This window comes from Calidris pugnax, unplaced genomic scaffold (assembly GCF_001431845.1).
Source record: "Calidris pugnax isolate Ruff unplaced genomic scaffold, ASM143184v1 scaffold273, whole genome shotgun sequence".
Taxonomy (NCBI): Eukaryota; Metazoa; Chordata; class Aves; order Charadriiformes; family Scolopacidae; genus Calidris; species Calidris pugnax.
Window position 1 is genome coordinate 2072709 of NW_015094508.1, and position 22047 is coordinate 2094755.

At 46.1% G+C, this 22047-nt stretch overlaps 1 protein-coding gene across 5 annotated transcripts in view; it reads left to right on the forward strand.

Moving 5' to 3' along the window:
* Positions 1–22047, forward strand: part of KANK1 (KN motif and ankyrin repeat domains 1) — a 132066-nt gene that overhangs the window by 102590 nt on the left and 7429 nt on the right. For 3 of the 5 annotated variants that reach the window (XM_014965047.1, XM_014965045.1, XM_014965046.1), the window contains exons 4-9: positions 1038–3692; positions 13478–13696; positions 14514–14622; positions 17009–17218; positions 19255–19342; positions 21445–21664. In XM_014965047.1, coding sequence (XP_014820533.1) covers positions 1038–3692; positions 13478–13696; positions 14514–14622; positions 17009–17218; positions 19255–19342; positions 21445–21664 — 3501 coding nt within the window. Of the gene's footprint in view, positions 1–9; positions 33–489; positions 628–1037; positions 3693–13477; positions 13697–14513; positions 14623–17008; positions 17219–19254; positions 19343–21444; positions 21665–22047 lie in introns of those variants that run through there. The other 2 variants (XM_014965049.1, XM_014965048.1) reach the window with 2 other exon arrangements.

Below are 22047 nucleotides of genomic sequence, written 5' to 3' on the forward strand. Positions count from 1 at the left end.
AGTGTGGGGGCAGAGGCATGTGGCTAATTCAGGTAACCGGAAAGCTGGCTTTTATTATTCCTCCAGCTCATAACTCGCAACAGTTGTTTTCCCCCCGCCTTTTTTTTTTCTCTTTCTTTCTGTATTGTTTTTCTTCCCCCCCCTCCTCCCCCCCCACCTCTGGTGGGACGGGAGGAGCAGGTTGTGTGGCAGCGCTGGGTATAAATACTCAGCCCAAGGAAGCCCAGCGGATTGAGTGAAGTTTTATTTAGATTACTCTGGGGACAGGCGGAGTCCTGCCTTTGGAAGGCAGGCGGGGTTTCCTTACGTGCGAGGCGACAGTCTCCCCCTCAGCAGTGGGATTCGGGACTCTGCTGGAAGGCGGGGAGGGGGTTGTCTGTCCTACTGCTGGTTTTGGTGCTGGGGGGGGGGGGCTTCGGGCGGTTTAAATTGGAAAAGAGACAGAGAGTGGTGGAAGTAACGTGAGCTGAGGTGGGAGAGAGCAAACTGGTATTGCTGCTCTCGCGGCGGCGGTTCCCAAAGCCATAAACCAGCTGTGTGTAAAGTCTAATGGCACCGGTTGCATAAGGAGGGGGGTCGGAGTTCCATGCACCCTGTGGAGAGATCGGTCTCTGCAGGATCCGTGCGGTACGTGGTCCTGGACGTGAGGGCACAGCATGTGTGTGTGTGTGAAAGCTTGGTGTGACACGGGAAGACTTGGGGGGATTCGGGGAAGGACGGCTTCCAGCTTCTAGCTGTGCCGCTCCTCTGCCCCTTTGTCCAACAGACATTATCTGTGCGTGCACACGCGTGTGGACGCATCTATGTGGGTATGCGCTTCTCAGCGTTTGAAAACCTACTGATTAACTTTTTAGAAGTTAATTAATCAGGATTTAGTGTTGAGGGTCAGTCAGCGGAAAGCTGGTCTGCTCGCTGAGCTGCAGCAGCAGTTTCTGCCCGCGGCGTGCTGTGAACACCCGTCTTTCCGTGCTTCAGCCCATGGTTTTTACTGAGACGTAGTTTCTTTTCCAATGCTGATTTTATTTCTTCTTTTCCAGAAAAAGAGGAAGTTATTATAAACGGAGAAGATGAAAAAGAGCGGAAAGACCCCTACTTTGTGGAAACACCTTACGGCTACCAGCTAGACTTGGATTTTCTGAAGTACGTGGATGATATACAAAAGGGGAATACCATTAAGAAACTAAACATCCGAAAGAAGAGGAAAGCCGTACCAGCCTCGGCGGCTACCAAGAACTCTGGTGGCCAGTGCAGCGGCTGGACCTCCACAGAGTCTCTCTCTTCCTCAAACAGTGATGAGAACAAGCAGCCTTGTTTGGCAGTGAGGAGTCAAGTAGCCTCATCCGTCGCTGCGAGACCCTCAGTTTCCTTGGAACCATCTCCTTCCTACTTAACCGTCCCCGAGAGCAAGCAGCTTCCTCCTCCCTCCCCCCAGCCTCCCCGGCACAACCTCCATGTTACAAAAACCCTGATGGAAACGCGGAGGCGCCTTGAGCAGGAGAGGATGATGCAGGTCACGCCTGGAGATGTCCGCAGGCCCCGGCTTTCCAGCTTTGGAGGCATGGGCTCCACGAGCTCCCTCCCTTCTTTCGTGGGATCCAGTGGGTACAGTCACATGTCCCAGCAGCTGCAGAATGGGTATCAGGGGAACGGCGACTACGCTGCCTGCTTCAGCTCCTCCTTGGGCAGTTCCATTCGTCACAGCCCCATGAGCTCGGGAATATCCACGCCGGTCACCAACGTGAGCCCTGTGCATCTGCAGCACATCAGGGAGCAAATGGCCGTTGCCCTCAAGCGTCTGAAGGAGCTCGAGGAGCAAGTCAAGACCATTCCTGTGCTGCAGGTTAAAATTTCGGTGTTACAGGAAGAGAAGAGGCACATGATGGCTGAGCTCAAAAACCAGAGGAAAGCCACTCAAAATGACACGTACGGTTTCAGAAAGCGATCCTACAGTGCAGGAAATGCAGAGCAGTGGGAACACATGTCTCAGGTGAGGAGAGGTGGAGAACTGTATATAGATTGTGAGGAAGAGGTGGAGAGCATGGAGCAGAGCTCTCAGAGGATAGAGGAGTTCAGGCAGCTGACTGCTGAGATGCAAGCCTTGGAGAAAAAAATCCAGGATAGCAACTATGAAAGTCCAGCAAACCTTCGGGGGAACAGAGAAAGCCTGACCAAAGAAGCCCGATCTGTTGCTGTAGGTGCTGATGAGAACATGAACGATGTGGTTATATACAACAGATCTGCGAGGCAACACAAAGAAGTAGCTGTGGGGACAGAGAAAGAAATGAGAGAGTCTGGAGTTGGGGTGACGGAGGCCATGCTTGGCTTGTCTACAGAGGTCGAGAAAGAGATAGAGCTTCAGCAGCAGACCATCGAAGCCCTTAAGGAGAAGATTTACAGGTTAGAGGTTCAGTTAAAGGAAACGACCCATGACAGGGAAATGACCAAATTAAAACAGGAGCTGCAGGCGGCTGGGTCTAGGAAAAAAGTGGATAAGGCCATGATGGCTCAGCCCCGTGTCGTCAGCAGGATGGTGGAGGCCATCGTACAAACCAGAGACCAAATGGTGGGAGACCACGTGGATGTCGCCGACTCGTCGGTGGGAAGCCACCTGCAGACGAGCAGCGTGGGCACCTCCTGCAGACCTGTGGTGCGGAGCACGGCCGTGGGCCCCGAGCTGCTGATGAGCCGGTGGCTGGTGAGGGAGAGGGCAGAGGTGCGAGAGCAGGGCACGGGGAGGTCGGTGGAGCTGTGCGATAAGGCGGTGGGCGCGGAGACAAGCGTCTGCGAGGCAGGCGTCAACACGGAAGAGCCGGTGGGCACACCGAGCCCCCGCCGGGCCGCGCAAGGGGTCGGAGCGGTGAGGTCTGTGGGCTGCGGGGACTGCTCGGTGGACGTGGTGGTGTGTGCCCCCAAGGAGCACGTGTCCCGCGAAACGGCCACGGAGGCTGTCCCCAGGGCAGAGGCAACGGTGATGGCCGTGCCTTCTACAGCTAGCCGGCAAACCAGCACCGCTTTGGAGATGGTGAGCCGGTGCACTGGCACGGAGGTGGCTTCCCTGGCGGACTGCGGGACCAACACCGCCCTGAGCAGCTGCGATAAACAGACCAACACGGAGAGCGTGGAGACACGGAGCGTGGCTGTAGGAGATGGCCGGGTGAAGGACATACATGCGTCTGCTAAAACGCGTTCGGTTGGGGTGGGCACCGTGCTCTCCAGCCACCCCGGCTTTGAAAAGCCCTCTGCAATAAAAACCAAAGACTGTGGTGTTGGGCAGATAAACGTTCATGAGAACTACCTGGTTGGTCTCAAAATGAGGAGCATTGCCTGTGGACCTCCTCCACTGCCGGTTGCGCCAGCTGGCACCAGGAGCATCGGTGTTGGTGGAGAGTCTGTGTGCGAGCCGGTGAGTGGTCTGTTGGAAAGCCCCCTGCCTCCACCTGAGCTGAGGACGGGCTTGGATCACTACATCGAGCGCGTGCAGAAGCTGCTGCAGGAACAGCAGATGCTGCTTGCTGAAAATTACAGTGAATTGGCAGAAGCCTTTGGGGAGCCCCACTCCCAGATTGGATCTCTCAATTCGCAGCTCATCAGCACCCTCACCTCCATCAACTCCGTCATGAAATACGCCAGCACAGAGGAGCTGCGGAGCCTGGACCTGCAGAAGCAGTGCGTGGAGAAAAGCGCCACGTCAGGTAAGCCCAGCATCCAAGCACACCTTTGGGCTGCCCCTTGCCAGAACCACAGGTCAGTCACCTTCTAGGCTCTCACTTAGTCTGGAAGCAAGTGTGTAATCCTCCCCGATGAAACGCAAAACGTAAGGCTGTCGCTGGATGTGCCCATTGGGTATTCTTCCCAGCCCACCTGAAAAAACAGAGGTGGTTTTATCTCTCCCAGTCTCAAGGGCCTGATGATGATGGTGGTGAGTCTGACCATGAAAGAGAGGTATCTAAAAACATGCAGGGTTTCCAAGATGTTGACTCTATTCTATAGCTTTAAGAGTATTCAAGGCTAATGCGGGTGGGTTTGGAATTTTCTCCTTCCTTTAAATTTGGTGTGCAATTTTTAAAAACTGTGGTGTCAGATTTGGCAGCGTGGAAAGCCACATCCAGCATCTGTATCAAACTCACTTGTTTCCACAGACGTTTCCGTGGATTTTGCCGTGTTTCTTCCATTGCCTGCGTTCCTTGTGCCTGTCAGCCGGAGAGCTGTGGGGTGCTTTCCCCATTCCAGTAGGGCTGATGGCTTTATAATAGGCAACTCCAGAGCGCTTCACAGAAACCACATCTTGCATCTTCTCTGTTCCAATAACTGTTTGTTCTAATCCCTAATTACAGCCTCATGTCTGAAAGGCATAAACTGTAATTACTGCTGGAGGTTCTGGTGATACTCAGGAAAGGCAAGAACTGAGATTTACATACTCCTTGCACTTTATTTAATAACTTGAAAATCTATACAATTAATTTGAGGGATTTCTTTATTCCCTGGGGTAAAGTTGCTTACATTTTTTTAAATTATTATTATTATTGGGTGTCTGATAGTCTAGTTTAAAACTTTGCCATTTTTTCTAATACCTCATTGGTGAATCCAACCACATTACTATTAAATTTATAAATGTTGACTTACTGGAAACCAGTATGCAATGCCTAGTAGTGACTGTTAGATACCATCTTCTGTGTCCTGCCATACAGTGACTAAAACAGGTGGTTAAGTAAATGGGAAAACCTGGTGCAAATTCATCTGTATCGTGGGTACTGAATTGGAAAAAAAATCCTGAGTAAATACCATTCGATGTCAGCGTAATATTACTGGCTAATGCATTACTATATAAAGCTCTTGCAGCTTATTTGCTGCCTTAGAATTTACCTAGTTTTGTTAAAAGGCAGGTTGGTAAAACTGATTCTTTTCAATGTGCATGTGCTAAATGGAACCATCCATTACATGAGCTGAAGTAAAAATTTTAGCTTCCAGTAGTAAAGGAATAAGCAACATTTACGTAGTGGTAAAGAAAACATATGATATCTTGTCTGCATACATGCAACGTGATACTATATATGCAATATGCTCCTTCTGGTATGCACTTCATATTTTGGGCTTCTTACAAGTAATGAAGCTATAACAATAATGAGAGTATCTAGCAGGCACCAGAAGTGTCCTTAAAAACAGCGAACCAGAATTTTTACTAGCTGTAAATCCTCAATTCCTTTCCCTGCTTTTACTGCACAGTATCAAATGTGTAGTCTAGAGACTTTAAAGTATTTAGACACAGGTGGAGCAATGGATCATATTTTACTAAAGATGTTGTTACTCAGATTCAGATTTCACATTCTTGACAAAATTATTCTGGAATAATTTTATTTTAGCTCGTAATGCCATTATCTTTAGCTGTAGATGCTGAGTATAAAATCTCTTTATTTTTAGTCCCTGGTGAGAACTACATGCTAGGACTGCATGCATAAATCAAGCTCTGGGCTATAGCAGTTTAGACCCATGGAGAATTGGAGTGGGAAGGAGGTCATAAGCCTGAAATGTTTCCCATTCTCTTTCTATTAATTTATAAAATATTGTCTTTGCTACAGTTATCTGCTGGCCCTGCTGCCTGTTGCTGTAGTCTTACAGATCGTGTTACTTCTTTCTGCAGAAGGGTTTTTGCTGAATGAAGCACAAACAAACTTAAATAAATCTTTAAGCACTGGAACTGATAAAGCCTTTTTTTTTTTTTTTTCCATGCATCAGCATCTCATGATAGGTTGTGACCTCTTAATAAGTCTTTCCTCACATTTAGGTCTCTTGAATGTAGCTTTTCAGGTGTCTTGTGTGTGAACTCAACCAGCACCCATTTCTCCTGGCCTGGCATCTCAGCCTGATTTCTCTAACGCATGTATAAATATAATAATTCTTCAGAGCACTGAGTCTCTAGTCCAGTTTGACTAAAATGAGCAATCAGGTTTAAGTTACTGAAAGAACCATGACCTCACAAGCCTCCTGTTTCTTAGGAAAACAGGCTGAAAATAGAGGCAGAAGTGTCTGGTTTCAGCTTAGCAGCAGTCATGTCATCTTTTAATATTTTATTCAAAGAGCATCCTTAGGAAGCGTCTCGTAGGGGCCAGGTCCTTTTAGGGCAAAAATACCTGATCTGGCTTTGAGGTGTGTGATTTGGGTACCAGTTTGCCATGTTCAAGGGTTAGTGGTCCCATACTGCTTCTGATACCTGAGGTAGCACATGAGTCAAGTCCTCAGCTTTACACATTTTTCTCTCTGCCAGTGCTGGGCATACAGGGATGCGCTGCAGGGGTGTCTGCCTTCTCACAGCTCCCGAGGCAGCTTGTGGCAGGCGATGGAGATGCAGACATGAGAGCTGGAGCCTGCTGAGTGGGGCAAGGGCTGGCTCTGCAGCTGGCATCCCTAGACGCAGGCCAAGTGGACTTCTGAGATGATCTCTGAACCCGGTCTGTTAGCAATTAGTATATTGCATGTTGCAAAATAAACACCTTCACTTCCGTAACTAAGCAACTCCTATTTACATACGTGCTGTCTTTCAGAAGCCCTAGTGACATCAGGGAGATGAAACCCGCTGGCCAGACAAGCCAATTTCCACTCCACAAAGTGACATTAGCTGGCATTGGCACCCTGTCCGTGTCCAGCAGGGTTGCATGGATGTGGGTGACAAACCTAGATGCTAACTCATCTTTACTCTTAGGCCAGACAGCATATAGGAGGTCTAAGAGAGGTGAGCGTGTTCAGGTTCTCCATTTATTGTCACAGAATTTTTGGGAACTTTCAGAAAGTTACATTTGAGTGCGCATGTGATGCGTTTGGCAAAATATCAGCCAGAGGCCTAATGTCAGTCGTAGGGGTTTTAATTAAATAGACTTTTCACAAGTCTTGTAGATGGATGTCTTTCACAGGCAAGGAGTTTGCAAGGGTGGTTATTTAAATACAACTGCTCTGCAGTTGCCCTGAAAAATTGCCCTGAGTGTATTTGACCTGAAAATGCATGGTTATTTTGCCGCGGTGATCTTTGGAGTGTCAGTTTCATGGTCACTTTTTGGAGCGCTGATGACTGAGCTCCCCAGTGAAAGCATTACACTAATCATCGTGAGGAAGGAGGCAACTTCTTGAACTAAAACTTGAAGGAGTGAAAGAAGCGGGAAGCCAGTGGTGTTGGAAAGTCTCGGGGGTTGGGAAAACATGATGTGCTGCCTGATGGAAAGATCTTTCAAGGTTTTTAACTCTAACCTCTACCCACAGCTGGGCTGAGGGACAAGCCCCTGGTTATCCAAAGCTGGTGTGTAGGACTAATGAGGTATTGTGGCCATGGTTGTTTCTCTCTGGGTTGTTACTTGTAATGCAAAACCAGCAGGGAGTTGGAGAAAGCTGTTTTCTCTTTGCTGCTCTTCTGTTTTGACAAAGTTTGTAGCCTTTTCTCTCAAAGATTGTGTAGCCTGATGGGTTGGTAGCCCCCCTCCTGGCACCATGGAGGAGGCTAGTGTGGCTGAAGACTTGAGGCTTGCCTGAGGCTCAGGAGCCAGTGCTGTTGGAGGTGCAGGCATGTCCATGGTACCTGCAAAGCCATGGGCTGCTACAAATTGCACTGGTTGTCTGCCGTCCAGGCATGTGAATGAAGCCCTCAGCTTCAGTTCTGCCACAGATGCATGCCTTAATCACAATCACCAGGTTAGGTTTCTGTCCAGATGTGCTTGTTTGTGTAACAGACAGGACCCATCCATCCCTCTGCCGGGGAGAGGCTGGCTGACAATCGTGAAGGATTTTTCGTTTTCCCTGGATGATGCAAAACGGCCATGCAGATGGCCCCATCTGTGTGCCAGATGAGTGCTGTTTATTTATGTGTGTTTGGCTGGCATCTCAAAGAATACAGTGCCTCCTCTGCATTTTTTTCTGTGGCAGGTGGTATCTGTTGGCTTGCTAGGCAAAGCTTAAATGCCTAAGTTGTTCAAAAGTGGTAGCAACCTCTATACTGGGAGCTGAAAGGTTTACAGTTTTTTTTCCTGTTTTAAATTCCTGACTGTGTTGGAAGGGTAGCAGAGATCTGGTCAGTAATTGCCCTATCAATGCATTATTGAAGGTGAAACTCCATAGACCTCTTTAAAGAGGTTTGACGTACCTTCCCTGGTCATGTGTTAAGACAAGCTTATTACTATTATCATTACATTATTTGCTGTTTTCTGCTTTCGTTCTGTGGCAGCACTACACAGTGTTTGAATCTGAAAGCTGCTCTATCTCCTAATTTCTGCTTCAGTTAATAAGGAGTATAATTTGCCACAATATATATAACTTCTTCTGTCAAATCTATTGCTGCTTATAAAGTGGCAAGCGCCAGCCTGTTGGAGTGACTTTAGTGGAACCCCGGTTCCCTCACCATACTGAGGCAGAGGGACATGGTGTTCAGGCACTGAGCTTTGTTCAGAGTTCGGCTCCCATAGTAACAGGGACATCTATGAATATTTAATGGCAGGAGATTCCTGTTTTTCCAAGGGAGAGTTGTCATATTGCAGCAACAATAAAACATCAGCTTGAGAAGATCAACTCCTTATAAATGAGAAAGCAACAAAAGCTCTGAGATGACCTTCCTGCTGTGCCCAGCATCATGAGATGCTTTGATCTACCACTCATCAGGGAAATTAAGGATGGCTTCAGTAAGCTTCACACGCATTTGTCTTGGAAAAGAGGGCATTTCATAAATAAGATTATTAGCTGCTTCACAGACGTGTAATTTTTTGTGTTCAATCATGTTCAATTAAAGGAATTGGTTTTGATTTCCAGTTTCAACAAACTGGCTTCACAAGCTTATTTGGGGATGGAAAGCAGCTTCTCAACACAAAGAAAATGGTTAAAGCAAGAGTGAAAATGAAATTGAGAGTGCTCTTGCAGTCATAATAAAGAAGCTGTCCTGTTAGAAAGAGCGTTTTCCCTGGAGCCAAATGGTAGTTGTAACATTTACCTATGTCTGGGCCCCAAGTGAATCTGGCTTCTGTCAGTTTATCATATAAAAGGTTCACAAATGGCAAATTTTTGTTCTGGAATTTTAAATTTACAGACTTTTAACCTGGAATGGCTCAAAAGTACCTTTTAAAATGAAACTATGTTTAGTCGTCTGAAGGTAACACATTTATCAGGTGGATGGATGGGTTAATATCAATCGTTGTAAATGTTTAAACATAACATGTTTCACTGCCTTTTTATTTAGCTTAGTAGAATGGGGTTTTTTTCTTCAATAGTTCTGATGTGTAGACCAAGTGGAAAGTGGATTAAAAGTTATTTATATGAAAAAATAACTCTTTTAGGATAAAGCAACTTAATAAGATCAAAGACCACTGGAGAAGACTGTGGTGTGTTCTTCAATTCTTCAGTTACAGTAGTCTCATAGGGAGCTTATTGCTACTGTAAGGAAATCATGCAGTGTGAAAGAGAAGTATTTCCTTGTTGTATATGCTCCAGACAACCTTAATGCACTGTCTTTAATAGGTAGTATGTAGGTTATATCATTGGCTGTTATAAACATGTTGTGCACATAAATGCTTGCACTGATCAACAGGTTAAAAATAAAATCACTGTGTAGCTACCACACAGGCAGCAAGCTCGTGCTCTTTTTTTAGCTAGAAGCCTGTGGTGTTCCAGCCAGAGAGTTAGGTTCTCATCCTGATGGTATTTAATTCCCCTGGCCTTGTTTGCACTTCTCTTGATTTCCAGTGGTATAAAAATATTGTTTTTATAGTAATAGTTAGGTTTGCTTCCATCAGATTAAATGGAATTTTTCAAAAGCAGATAAAGGCCAGACTTATATTATCATAAGTTCAGCACAAATTCAGGGGGAAAAGTACTGTTTAAGACTGACCCAGTGAATTCCCTGAATCAGCTTAATACATGACTACTCATGCTCTCATAAATGGGAGGGGAAGGTCTGCAGCTAGGAAGGAAAATAGCATTTTAACAACAATAAATTGATTTTATAGGTACCAGAAATGGCATGAATAGTCTACTGCTGATGTAGTTTTGCTGTGATTCCAGTTTAAATTTGCGAGATTTTCAAAGAAAGCACAAGTGATTTAGGAGAGGGGCTTCCTGCTAAAAAATTAAAAACAGGTCTTCTCATTCCCTCAAAACACCGAGGCTAAACCACTGAAGGTGCGTCACTTGTTTCCCTTTGAAATTGATGGTCGTAGCATTCTGTATAAGGGTTTAGGAACAGTTGAAGTCAATACGTTTTTTGTCTTATTATACTTTTGCTTCTAAAATACTCGTGGACTTTTCCAAGATCACCTACTATATTGCAAAATACATTTAGAAATTCCTGGCAGCTCCGTGCTGTAGTTAGCTCCACCATACCAATACATAGAAACTTATGTCAAGTTTGCTGTATTTGCTGGCAGCAGTTAACTAACAAAAATCAGGAGGGCAAGTCTACCCATGTGGCTCTCTCTGGAGGCCATGGCTGGCTAAGTGTTGATCCTGTTGGCTAATGTACTGTCAGTGTGGTGCCCTGCGCCCCAGCATCACTGGGAAGGGCTCTATGCAGGCATGTTTGAGGTCTGCGTGAGGTGAGATGAAGAGTCTTTTCTAAGGTCTGTGCAGAGTGGTGGTGATCTTCAGCCAGGGTTTCTCTTCCACACTTGAGAAGCGTGAGGCGCCTCCGGCCCTGATGGCCACCCTACTGCCTTGTTAGAAGAGGAGGGAACTTTGCTCATTCAGCTTGTCGGTTTGGGTGGCAGTTGATTAATCAGTTGAGTCATTGACCATAGTGTTGGGTGGCACGGCTTTTTCCTTCGTCCATTTTTCCAAGTGCTAGGTTGCTGCTCTCCAAGAACATAAAGGTTGGCTGTCTTGTAAAGGAGAAGGCCTGAAAGCTGATGTTAAATGCTAATTAACAGCTTGCAGCATTAATGCTGCGTTGGGCCTGAAACTGTCTTCTTCAGTCGTGAGTGCTGCAGACGCAGTTAAGTGTAGACATGGAGTAGCTGTGCTGGGAGAAGCAGCATAGCGGCCATTTTGTCTAATGCACGCTTACTTCTTGTGTGCTTGGCCTCCAGCCTTGATGTCACCCTCTTTTGTCAGGTGCTGAGGGCCGAGCAGGACACCTTTTCTACTTTGTTTGAGGGCATGGACAACATACCCCAGATCCTGAACTCAGTGTGGTGCTTCTCAGCCACTGAGGGGTGAACCAGATGAGGGAACCTGCTGAGATCTCATTGCATTGGTGGAAGGTTTAGCTAGCAGAGGGGCTGTGAGGCAGGGGGGACAAGTCTGCTACTGTCCTTCTCTTTTCTCTTGCTGCCTCCCCAGCCACGTCCCAGGGCAAATGGGAGACACCTGAGGAAGTCCAGATGCTGGCTCTGGGGGGCAGAGCATCACCTGTGGGGCTCTAAGGCGCCGTTGGGTCACATCAGGCAGGACCCCCACTCTGCCCTGCCACAACCCCACCGGAGGCCCTCATCTCCAGCGTGCACAAGCCCACCTGTGTCCCCAGGACACACTGTGGAAGTGGAGGGATTTCAGCTGACGGTAAAGCTGGGCAGCTTCAGAGGGTTTGCACATTTCCACTGCTTCAGAGCAGGTCCCCTCTGCTGCCTCCCCGATTCCTCAGTGGCCAGGCTGGAGCAGAAGGGGTGACCTGGTAAAACCAGCCAAGGCAGCCACCACCAGCTGCGGCTGGAAGCTGTTACTCCATTTGGTGCTCTCTAATTGTAGCTGTCACCACTCCAAGCAAGTGGAGGGAGAGGCGGTTTCCTTGTTTTTCAACTAAGGGAGTTTAAAAAGCATTGGTTTTGGCTAAGTGCTCCATCGCCTTGGCAGTCCTCTTCTCCTCAGCTGGCAGATGAGGGATGGTGCTCACTGCCGGGAAGAGACCTGACCAAAGTCGGTCACTGCTGTGAAGCCAGGAGAGGTGGAAGAATGAGGGCAGGACTTCCCCGTTGGTTCCCATGGATGCCAAATTTGTCCCAAGCATGCAGGGAGAGGGGTTGCCTCTGTATAGGGGGGCACTGAGGTGGCCACCACCTTCGCCCTCTGCTTCCCTGAGAGGTCAGAAGCTTTGTGGCTATACCTGTAGTGACATCTCTGCCAATACCCTGCTGTGTGCCTTTCCCAGCAGGCAGCTTCTTCCTCTAGCTTGGAGAAGTCATAAGCAATGGTAGAAGTGGGCAATAGGGCCTCTCCTTGCTGGAGGAGGCACCTTGGAAATGCATGTGGGGTGAGATTTGATTGGGAACTTGGAGACTTGGGTGGGAACGGGAGCAAAGAGGAGGAAGCTGCTGGGAAGTGACAATATGTGGAAAAACCAGCTTCATTATGTCCTATTATAGGAAAAAAAAACAACCAGCCAACAACTGAGGTGAAGCAAGAAGGGGGAAAGGCAGTCTAGCAAGTGCAATAAAGATGTTAGCTGTATTTCTAAAAGCGAATATTTGGAATTTCTGAGCAGCCTGTGCAGTGCCACTCGTCTATTTCAATGAGGAGGCTGGGGCTAAATTCTTGATAAATACAAAGGTAAAAAACTGTGGAGGCAGAAGTGACTGAAGCAAGCTTTGAAAGAAAGAAGTGATAATGTTTAAAGTAAATTAAATGCTGTCTTTTTTTTTCCGTGAAATACTAGCAAGATTACTTAAGGAGGAACGTGTGTGTAAAAAAGCAGTAGGTTCCACAAACAAAAGCATTTGTGCAGCTTTGTAGAGCAGTCGTAATAGCACAGCTGAAGAAACTCCAGGGGAACCTGTAAAAGTCTGTGCGTAATTAGCACTAACACACAAAGGGAAAGAGTGAGCGGATGCCAGCAGATTGGGGGGGGGAAAGAAAGTATAACCAAAACATTTGGAATTCGATTTGAATACAACTACTAGCTCAGTAGGATCCTGAAAAGGAAAAAAAAAAATAAAATGGAAAGAAATGCAGTGGGTGGGAGTTTATTGCAGTTGTCTCAGTAACTCAATAAAGTATGTGGCTTTCAGAAATAGTAGAATGCTGGCAAAAATTAAAGTTTCCTGAAAAGTCTCTGCTCTTATGGAAAATGCCATTTATTTTAAAAAAGTAAGATAGGAAGGGCACAGCTCTTGCAGAAGGAACCTGCAGAGCCTGTGAAGGTGCTCCTCAGGCTGGTCAGCCAGGAGCACCTCACCAAGTCTGCCCTGAGCCAGGGTGGCAGGAGCTGGGGTCACTGCATGCATGGAAAGAGAAGGAAAAGGAAGGAGCACTCCTTTCATCTGTTTTAAAGCCAATGGGTTTCTAGTTTGCATTGTATGTTTTCACAGAAAGAAAACCAGCTTCTTTTTTTTTTTTTTTTTTTTTAATTTTCTGAAAGCAATCGCACCCTTTTCCTATTGGACCATCAGAAAAGAGGATGGCAGAGCACAAGAGTTCTTTTTTTTTTTACCCCCAATTTATTCCCCCCCCCCAAACCGTTGAGCACACTGTTGATGGAAGTGTTTTGGTCTGACTCCTCCATGATACCTACTGTCTTCTCTGGCAGGTGCTACTTTGGAGTACATCCCTCACGGCCAACTTGCAAATGCCCACTTAGCTTCAAATTTGCGGACGCTGAAATTGGAGCAGGACATTGTGCCTGCTCAGGAGGAGAGGAAGACTCCCCTGGTGGAAGCTGTTCGGGGAAGGAAGTCCTTTGCTTCTCAGGACAAAACTCTTGCTCCAATTAACCTGACAGATGACCAGCTTGCCTCTGGCCTCTATGGTAATAACTGGCTCACGTTCACCTTTCATCATGCTGATGGAGTTTGAATATGAAAATACGGTTAGAGGAGGTTTTCAGGGTTCTCAAAGTCGTGAAAGCAGGAAAAGATGCAGCTGTGGGGAAAGTCACTAATGGCAGATAGCCATTAGTTTTTAAATGGTAGATTGCAGCACATCAGTGAAATGCCATTTAGTATCTTCATAAGAAAAATGTGCTAAGAAAGGGTTAATAAATTATTATTTTTTTAAAACCTAAATTTGTATGAATGTTTTACTTGTCTGATGCTTAGAGATTGATTTGAAAGTTGTTTCAGTGAATAGTAAAATCTAAAGAAACAACCTTGATTGAACTTCCCCACCCTGTTGAATAGGTTATTGTTAAATGTGCTGTCTCTACTAATGCAGTAGTTCTGGCAATGAGCTGCTGTCATCTGACACCAAGAATTAAGGTTTTCTTAACAGAGCAGAGTAACTAATTTCAACGTTAGTAGTCTTTCACAAATAGCAAAGAAAAAAAAAAGGTGTATTTTCTGAAAGTTTCCTAAAACGTCGTAAAGATTAGCAGCATGTTGGAAGATGGGAAAGTTAGGCTAAATAAGTTTTTGATTTCCAGAGTTGTTTTTGAAAGTGTTCTTTTATATTTCTAATATGCATCTCATTCCATGACTGTAGGTATAAAAGGACTAGAAAGCCCAGCTTCAGTTGGTAAATTAAACAGAAAGCTGTTTGCTTATTTTGAAAAATTGTCTAAAGCTGGTGCAGTCAAGTCTGGCTACAGGTTTGTACTGATATGTGTGCTTTGTCTCCCTTTTCAACAGTATGTGCTAATAATGAAAACGCACTGAAATCTATCATGAAGAAAAGGGATGGGAAAAAGGATTTGAGCAACACCAAGAAGAACCTGCAGTTTGTCGGCATTAATGGCGGGTAAGAGACCTGTCTCCAAAAAATGTGTTATTATAGCACTGTCACAGTGGGAAGGAAAGGAGGAACCCATGAACTTATGCATAGCTTTGGCCTAACTTAGAATCATAGAATCGTTAGAGTTGGAGGGGAACTTAAAGATCATCTAGTTCCAACCCCCCTGCCATGGCCAAGATCACTTTCCACTGGACCAGGTTGCTCAAAGCCACATCCAGCCTGGCCTTGATCGCTTCCAGGGATGGGGCATCAACAACTTCTCTGGGCAACCTCTTCCACTGTCTCACCACCTTCACAGTACAGAATTTCTTCCTCATATCTAATCTAAACTTACCGTCTTTCAGTTTAAAGCCGTTACCTCTCATCCTATTGCTCCACTCCCTGACAAAGAGTCCCTCCCCATCTCTCCTGTAGCCCCCTTCAGGTATTGGAAGGCTGCTATAAGGTCTCCCCGGAGCCTTCTCTTCTGCAGGCGGGGAGGAGCGGACAGGACAGGTGACTCAAACTTGACCAACAGGGTATCCCATCCCATCCCATCTGCCCCATGCTCAGTGTAAAAGCTGAGGGATCAAAGAGGTCAGCCTCTTTCTTCAATGGTCAGTGTCCATTCTTCTGCCTTTGATCCTGATCCATGTGTTCCTGAATCCATTTCCCATCTGCCACCGGGTCCAGTCTGGGACTTTCCCACTGCCTGCCAGCAACGTGATCATCATCCTGGGAGCTTGATACTGTTTTTATATATATTGTGTGCATTTCATTATTTTCTTACTGATATTATTGTCTTCTTTTTATTGTTAATCATTTTAGTTTCATATTTTATTAAAGTAGTTCAGTTTCTTTTCAACCCTTAAGTCTTTCTCCCTTATTCTCTCTCTCTCTCTTCTCTTCTGAGAAGGGAAAAAGGTTAAAAGAGAGCATCTGTCATTTGTTTAGCAGCCGGCCCAGTGTGAACCATGACAGCAGCAATAGTCTCAAGTACCTGCAGATTAGATTACTGCCGAATTTAACACAGGAAGATGAAACAAAGTCAAAGAGCCATGGGAACATCTCTCAGGCAATGTTTTAGTAAGGAAAATTTTAATAGGTATTTGGCAGCTGACAAGCACAGCACTGGGCTATTAAACAATACAGCAAGAGGTGGCATTGCCTAAGAATTAACTTTTCTGGCTTTGCACTAGATAAATACAGAAACTTTGCTGCAGAAATACAGAAAACAGTATGCAATATTATCATATTCTAAAATATTATCTACCCTCGCAGAATGTTGCAAAGAACTTTAAAATTGTCTTACTGAGTTGTTTTTAATATCTTTTCTAGCCCTTTCCTCAGATTAGTTTTTTCTTCTTTAGTATAAATGCCTTGTGCAGTATATAATCTAAATATTGTAATTACTTCATTTTATATGTGTTAGTTAAAATGTTATAGTGGGGGAATGTTACCACTCATAAATCACTTTTACATTAGAAGAATAGGAGTAGTACATTAATTCAGCAGCAGCTGAGGTTGATAAGATGTTGCATTGGAATCTGCATTGTAATTATCCAAATTACTTATATTTCACCTAAAGTATCAAAATGTTTTGGACAGTCACAGGAAGAAGTGTTAAAATCGTGGCTGTTGTCCTGTGGTAAGTTTGTTAGCTTCCTGGCTTTATATCTGCCTAGGAAGGCAACGACACCATTTACTCTGAACCAAGTAGAATCATAGAATCATAGAATGGTTTGGGTTGGAAGGGACGTCAAAGATCATCGAGTTCCAACCCCCCTGCCATGGGCAGGGACACCTCCCACCAGACCAGGTTGCTCAAAGCCCCATCCAGCCTGGCCTTGAACACCTCCAGGGATGGGGCATCCACAACTTCCCTGGACAACCTGTTCCAGTGTCTCACCAACCTCATAGTAAAAAATTTCTTCCTGAGATCTAATCTGAATCTTTTTTCTTCCAATTTAAAACTGTTTCCCCTTGTCCTATCATTACATTTCCTCTCGAAGAGTCCTTCTCCAGCTCTTCTATAGGCCCCCTTCAGGTATTGAAAGGCCGCTATAAGGTCTCTCCGAAGCCTTCTCTTTTCCAGGCTGAACAATCCCAGCTCCCTCAGCCTGTCCTCATAGGAGAGGTGCTCCATCAGAATGAAGTAATTTTATTTTGGGGCTCTGGCAAGGTCTGGCAGGGCGTTAAGACTTCTGTTTAAAAAAAAAGTTGTTGTTCTTTCATGACACGCTGTCAGTTGGCAGCGGCGCTGAGTTCAGTGAGTAGAAAAGGTCTCCTGAGTACAAAGCAGGAGGACTAAGCCTTGGCAAGGCGCTTCTCAGCTGGCAGCAGCGCAGGTGGGTAACGGGGGGCTGCCGAAGGGCACTGAGCAAGCACCCCTGCCCGTTCTCCACCCCCCCAGGTACGAGACGACGTCCAGTGATGACTCCAGCTCCGAGGAGAGCTCTTCCTCGGATTCGGAGGAGGAGTGCGAAGGCCACGAGTATCCCCCCGGCCGGCACACGGAGGAGGGGCAGCCCCTGCCCCGCGCCCCGGAGATCTGCACCGTGGGGGCAGAGAAGGAGGGTCCCCCTCCAGAGTGCGAGGCCGAGGAGGTGGAAATCAGAGAAAGGTAGGCTGCTCACCCTCTCCCCAGCAGCTCTAAGGGGGGTTTCCAACCACCTCCTTCCACAGGACCGACTCCAGGCTTTGCCCACGCTACTGAAGAAAGTGCCAGCCCCCATCTCCCCTCGACTGCTGCCCGCTTCCCTCTTCCTCGAGTGGGTGACCAGAGGGGCTTTTTTGGCAAAACAACTGTGTGTGAGTGGGGAGAAGGTGTCAGAGGGGGTCCTTTCCAGCAGCTGACCCTGGTGGCTTTAAACAGTCCACGGATAGTGAGGCTCAGTCAGTTACCCCCCTGCAGAGGTTCTCCCAGGGCACAAACAGCACTCATTTGGGAGCAGGCGATGCCTTGTTGTCAGCCTGGTCTGTGAGACAGTAAGTAAGCAAGGAAGGGAGTCTTGAAGCACGCACACACACCAGGCCAGCAGCCTGCTGGGAGCCCATCTTGCTTTTGCGCCTTCCACAGCATCTCAGCCATGGCTGGTGCTGCTCGGTGAGAGAATGGGGTGCAGCAGCAAGGAGCTCATCCAGCCCTGAGATCATATACTTCATATACTACGATACACTTTAAGGCTGCTGTCACACACGTGTTCAGCATTTCACGTCTGAGTTACTTTTCAAATTGCTAGTAATGAGCTATGTGAGGTAGCATTTGGCAGGCAAGGCCTTTTTGGGGATTTTTTTGGCACATGGAAAGCAGTAGTGGTGTGGGTTTTTACTGATTCTTGATTAGTGAATGGACAAAAGGAAGTAAAAACATAGTGAAGGGATATTTTATAGATGATGGGTTTGCCAGATGTTTACAAGTGTGCTAGCTTGTAAAATTATGTAAGTGGAATAAATAACAGTAAAATGGCTAAGACAAAAGTAATGTGTCATACTTCACTGGAGGTATAGCTTAGCATCTAACTTATCTGTAATTATCAACTGCTAAATAAAAGAGATGCAGAAATTCATAATTAAGAGCTATTTGCAGGCCTTGAAGCTGTGAGTTTTTAAGTGCCCCGAGTTTTATTTATACAGTACTGCAGGCTGGCCTGGTTTTTTATGGGTGGCACAAAAAGATGGGCAATTTCTCCAAGGAGTTCTCTAATTTGCACTTGCCCTAGCAAGGGATGGTGGTGAAGAGGGGGCAGCAGGACAGCTTAGATAGCCACCTGTGCTTGAGGAGCATGTTCTTTGCAAGCTGGCAGTGCCCTTCGAGGGGAAGAGACAGGGCACATGGCCATGTGGGACCGAGTGTGGTCCATGCAATGGTGGAGCATTTAATTGCTCTGGAAGCACCAGCAGCTGGCCTGTACCCCTGAAGGGCTAAAATGCCTGTCTTACACACACGAGTGTGTTAGCCTCTCTGCTTTTTGGGAGAATTTCCCCCTAAAATTGCCATATCCTCTGTAGCAGGTCGTAGGCAGAGAGGATGGCAGCCTGGCATGCCACGGGGCACAGGCGCGAGCCTTGTTTTCAGGTGTTCTCTGAGTTTGGAAATTTGTGGTGGATAGGGAGCAGAAGTGAAAACTGGAGGGCCTGGAGAAAGAGGAAATTTCCAGAGTGGATGGGATGAGAGAGTCTTCTTCTGGTGAACAGGATAAACAGGGAGCCAGCAGGGAGGCACCACTTGTGCCCTTTCCCATCGGTTAATTCCGTTTCCGTCACGACTGTCGGCATTTCCTCTGGTTAATCAAGTAATCAAAGCACCAAGTAGTCAGTACATGCTCTGCAGTCGTACAGCGGTAGGTGAGAATTTCCCCTGGAAGGGCTGCCAAGTCTAAAGCACAGAAGTGATGCATCGCCTGCTCTCTGTTCCCACTGCTCCTCCCGGGTACATCTGGGAAACACATTGTTCCTCCTCACGGAGGTCGGCGGCTCCGCTCGCCGTGGAGGGAGTCCCCGCGGAGAATCGCTGCCAGCTCGCCTCCTGCCTTGCAGCAGCTGATGACTTGCCTGGAAACATGCATTCCCACATGACTTTCAGAAAGGTAAATGTTTCTATGCTGAAACATGGAGAGAAGAGTCTAAACGTGCCGTGTATCCTGCTGTCTCCCTCAGATACGAACTCAGTGAAAAGATGCTTTCTGCCTGTCACCTGCTGAGAAACAACATTGATGACCCCAAGGCACTGACCAACAAAGACGTGGTAAGCAACGGAGGGCAAAATTCTCTCTGAGCTACAACAGAAAAACGTTAGGGAGGGATAACTTCAGGTTTTGCAGGACCAGCACTGCAGTGGCTAGGCAGAAGGGGGTTTCATCTTTCTTGGAAGAGTCACAACGTGTTTTTTCTATCAGGAGACTTGTCCAAAGAATGTACTTGTGCATTGTGTGCTGGGGTGTTGTTGTCCCAAGGCGCACACATAAAAATAGTAACATGAAAGTGCAGTTTCAAGACATCGGTGCATTCCCGTGTTATTTTTCTAAGTGTTGCTTTAACAGCGCTGCAAGCGGTCTCAGGCCTCGCATTAAGAGACTGCACAGAGTGAGGAGCCTGTTTCTGCCCATGACAAAAGCTCTTGAGTCTGGTGTAAAACAGAATGTGCTCTGTCTCCTCCTAAGCACAAGGATGCTGTTTTTGTCTCGCTGCGCTGGTAGCTTTTAGCTTTTAGCAGGAGTAAGGAGGATTCATTGTTAAAACTCAGTCTCAAGAAATAAGGTTGTGTTTGCTTCATATAGCAATTGCCTATATGCTTCATATGGGAATTGCATATGCTGCTTTGTGAGAGCAGTCTGAAAGCAAAGGAACACTGTTAGTGATATGAAATAGAATTTTGCATTCATTACAGTTGCGTGGTGATGTGAAAGGCAACGATCCAGTGCCAGTCTTCTCTACCATAGAGCAGCTGCAGCTTCTTAAGGACAATAATATTGTGTGTAAGACACAGACACAAATATTGTCTGTGTCCATTTCTGACATTTGTGGTCCAGGGAATGCTATAGTGGGTTGTTTAATACAGTTGTGATGAGTGACTTTTAATCCTGTGTCAGTCCTTCAGGAGTAGTTTAGGCATTCAAACAACAAATGCTTCAGGCTCAGTCAGAGTTGAAAGTGTCAAAAATGGCATAACCAGGTGATAATCTCTGCCTTGGAAGTGTAATTTGAATTTACATATGTCTTTCTTGTGCTTAAAGTGTTTGTCAGCACAAGTGGTGCTTTGTGTCTGGAAACTGCAGGCGAATGAGCTTTTGTTCTCTCTCTGTCTGCTGATAAAGAAGTCTTGTCCAAAAAGGGTAAACTTCAGTACAGCTAGGGTTCCATATAAATTGTCCCAAGCTCTTCTAACACACTCAGATCATGTAGCTGCTGTTTACACCAGAAAGGGCTGTGGACCGCTCCTTTTTGGATGTGATAGATGACTTGAATAAAAAAAGTGTACCATTTACTTAGTAATGTGTGTGATACGGTGACAGTAAAAAGAATTTCTTAGTGAAAAGAATTCAGCAGAGAATACGTGGTCCTTCCTATGTGTCTCAAAGGTCAGATTTCCTTGATTTCTAATCATTCTTCTCACTGCTTACCTTTGAAGCCATTTTGACTGAATCTTTCTTGTCATTCCACAATCAGACCAGACAAGGTAGTCAGTCCAGCTGTTGCCTTCACAGTGCTAGGCAGAGAGGGGACTGCATCACGTGAAAGCTATAAATCTGGTTATTTGCTCCAATACACTTTTTGCCTTTTTCGTTACAGTCTGAGGTTGTTGACTCAGGTTCAGCTTGTGATCCTCTGTAACACCCAGCTCTTCTCCTGTAGAACTGCTGTCCAGCCAGTTCTCCAATACTTTGTGCATTTGATAATTCATCCTTTGGGACTGGACCTACTTGACTTAGCATGCTGTTGTTTGAGTCCCCGAGAAACATGCATTCCCACTGCTCTTAGTCTTGGGCTCATCGGTGATTTATGAGCTTAGTTATGTATTTCATGGAAATGGTTACTCCAAGTCTTTTTTCTGTTCACCAGTATTTGATACCCACTAATTCTGGGGGTAATCTTACCCTAAAATTCTGTGCCCTCAGAGGTGAACCATTCCTGAATTTAAGCGAAATGAGAGGAAGTAAACAATTGGTGTTTCAAAGAGGGATTTAGTCAGAGGGGAAGCTTCAGTTCATACATCTTGTTTGTCAGCTGAATACTTTCTTCCCACATTTGACTAAAAAAGGCTTGACCTCCTGCATGGCTCACTTGTGGGATGGAAAATCCTTTAAATAGATTGCCCATATGTAAATTTTTCTGTCTTGATTTTGGCAGAGGTTTTGTTTAAATACCATCCAGCATGAGTGGTTTCGTGTCTCAAGTCAGAAGTCAGCTGTCCCTGAAATGGTTGGAGACTACATAACTGCTTTTGAAGAGATTTCTCCTGCTGTCCTCAGACATATCATCAATATGGCAGATGGAAACGGAAATACTGCTCTGCATTACAGCGTCTCACATTCTAACTTTGAAATTGTAAAGCTGCTTCTGGATGCAAGTAGGTTGACCTGTTTGCATATTTTTTTTAATTATTTTTGGTTTTTGCAGTCCTCACAGGTGGCGTTCTTGACAAGCAAGAGGTCAAATTTGGACTTCCTCCAGCAGCTGTTTGAACTGTTGTTACATGGTGGTGCACTTGGGTAGTCTAGAATCCTTGTTTCTAGTGCTAGCTTTGGAGATAATGGTGATGGCTCTTGAAGAAGTTACAAAAACACTGAAGTAAATAATATTCAAAGCTGATCTATCATGACCTGTCTATCTTGGGACAGATAGGTAGATCCCTGACTCTTGGACTGTAGTCCAAGTTCAGCGGCACCAGCCTCCAGCAGTTTTCTCTGGAGGCAGCACAGCTGCTGCTCAGCCACAGGTAGGGTTCTGGTG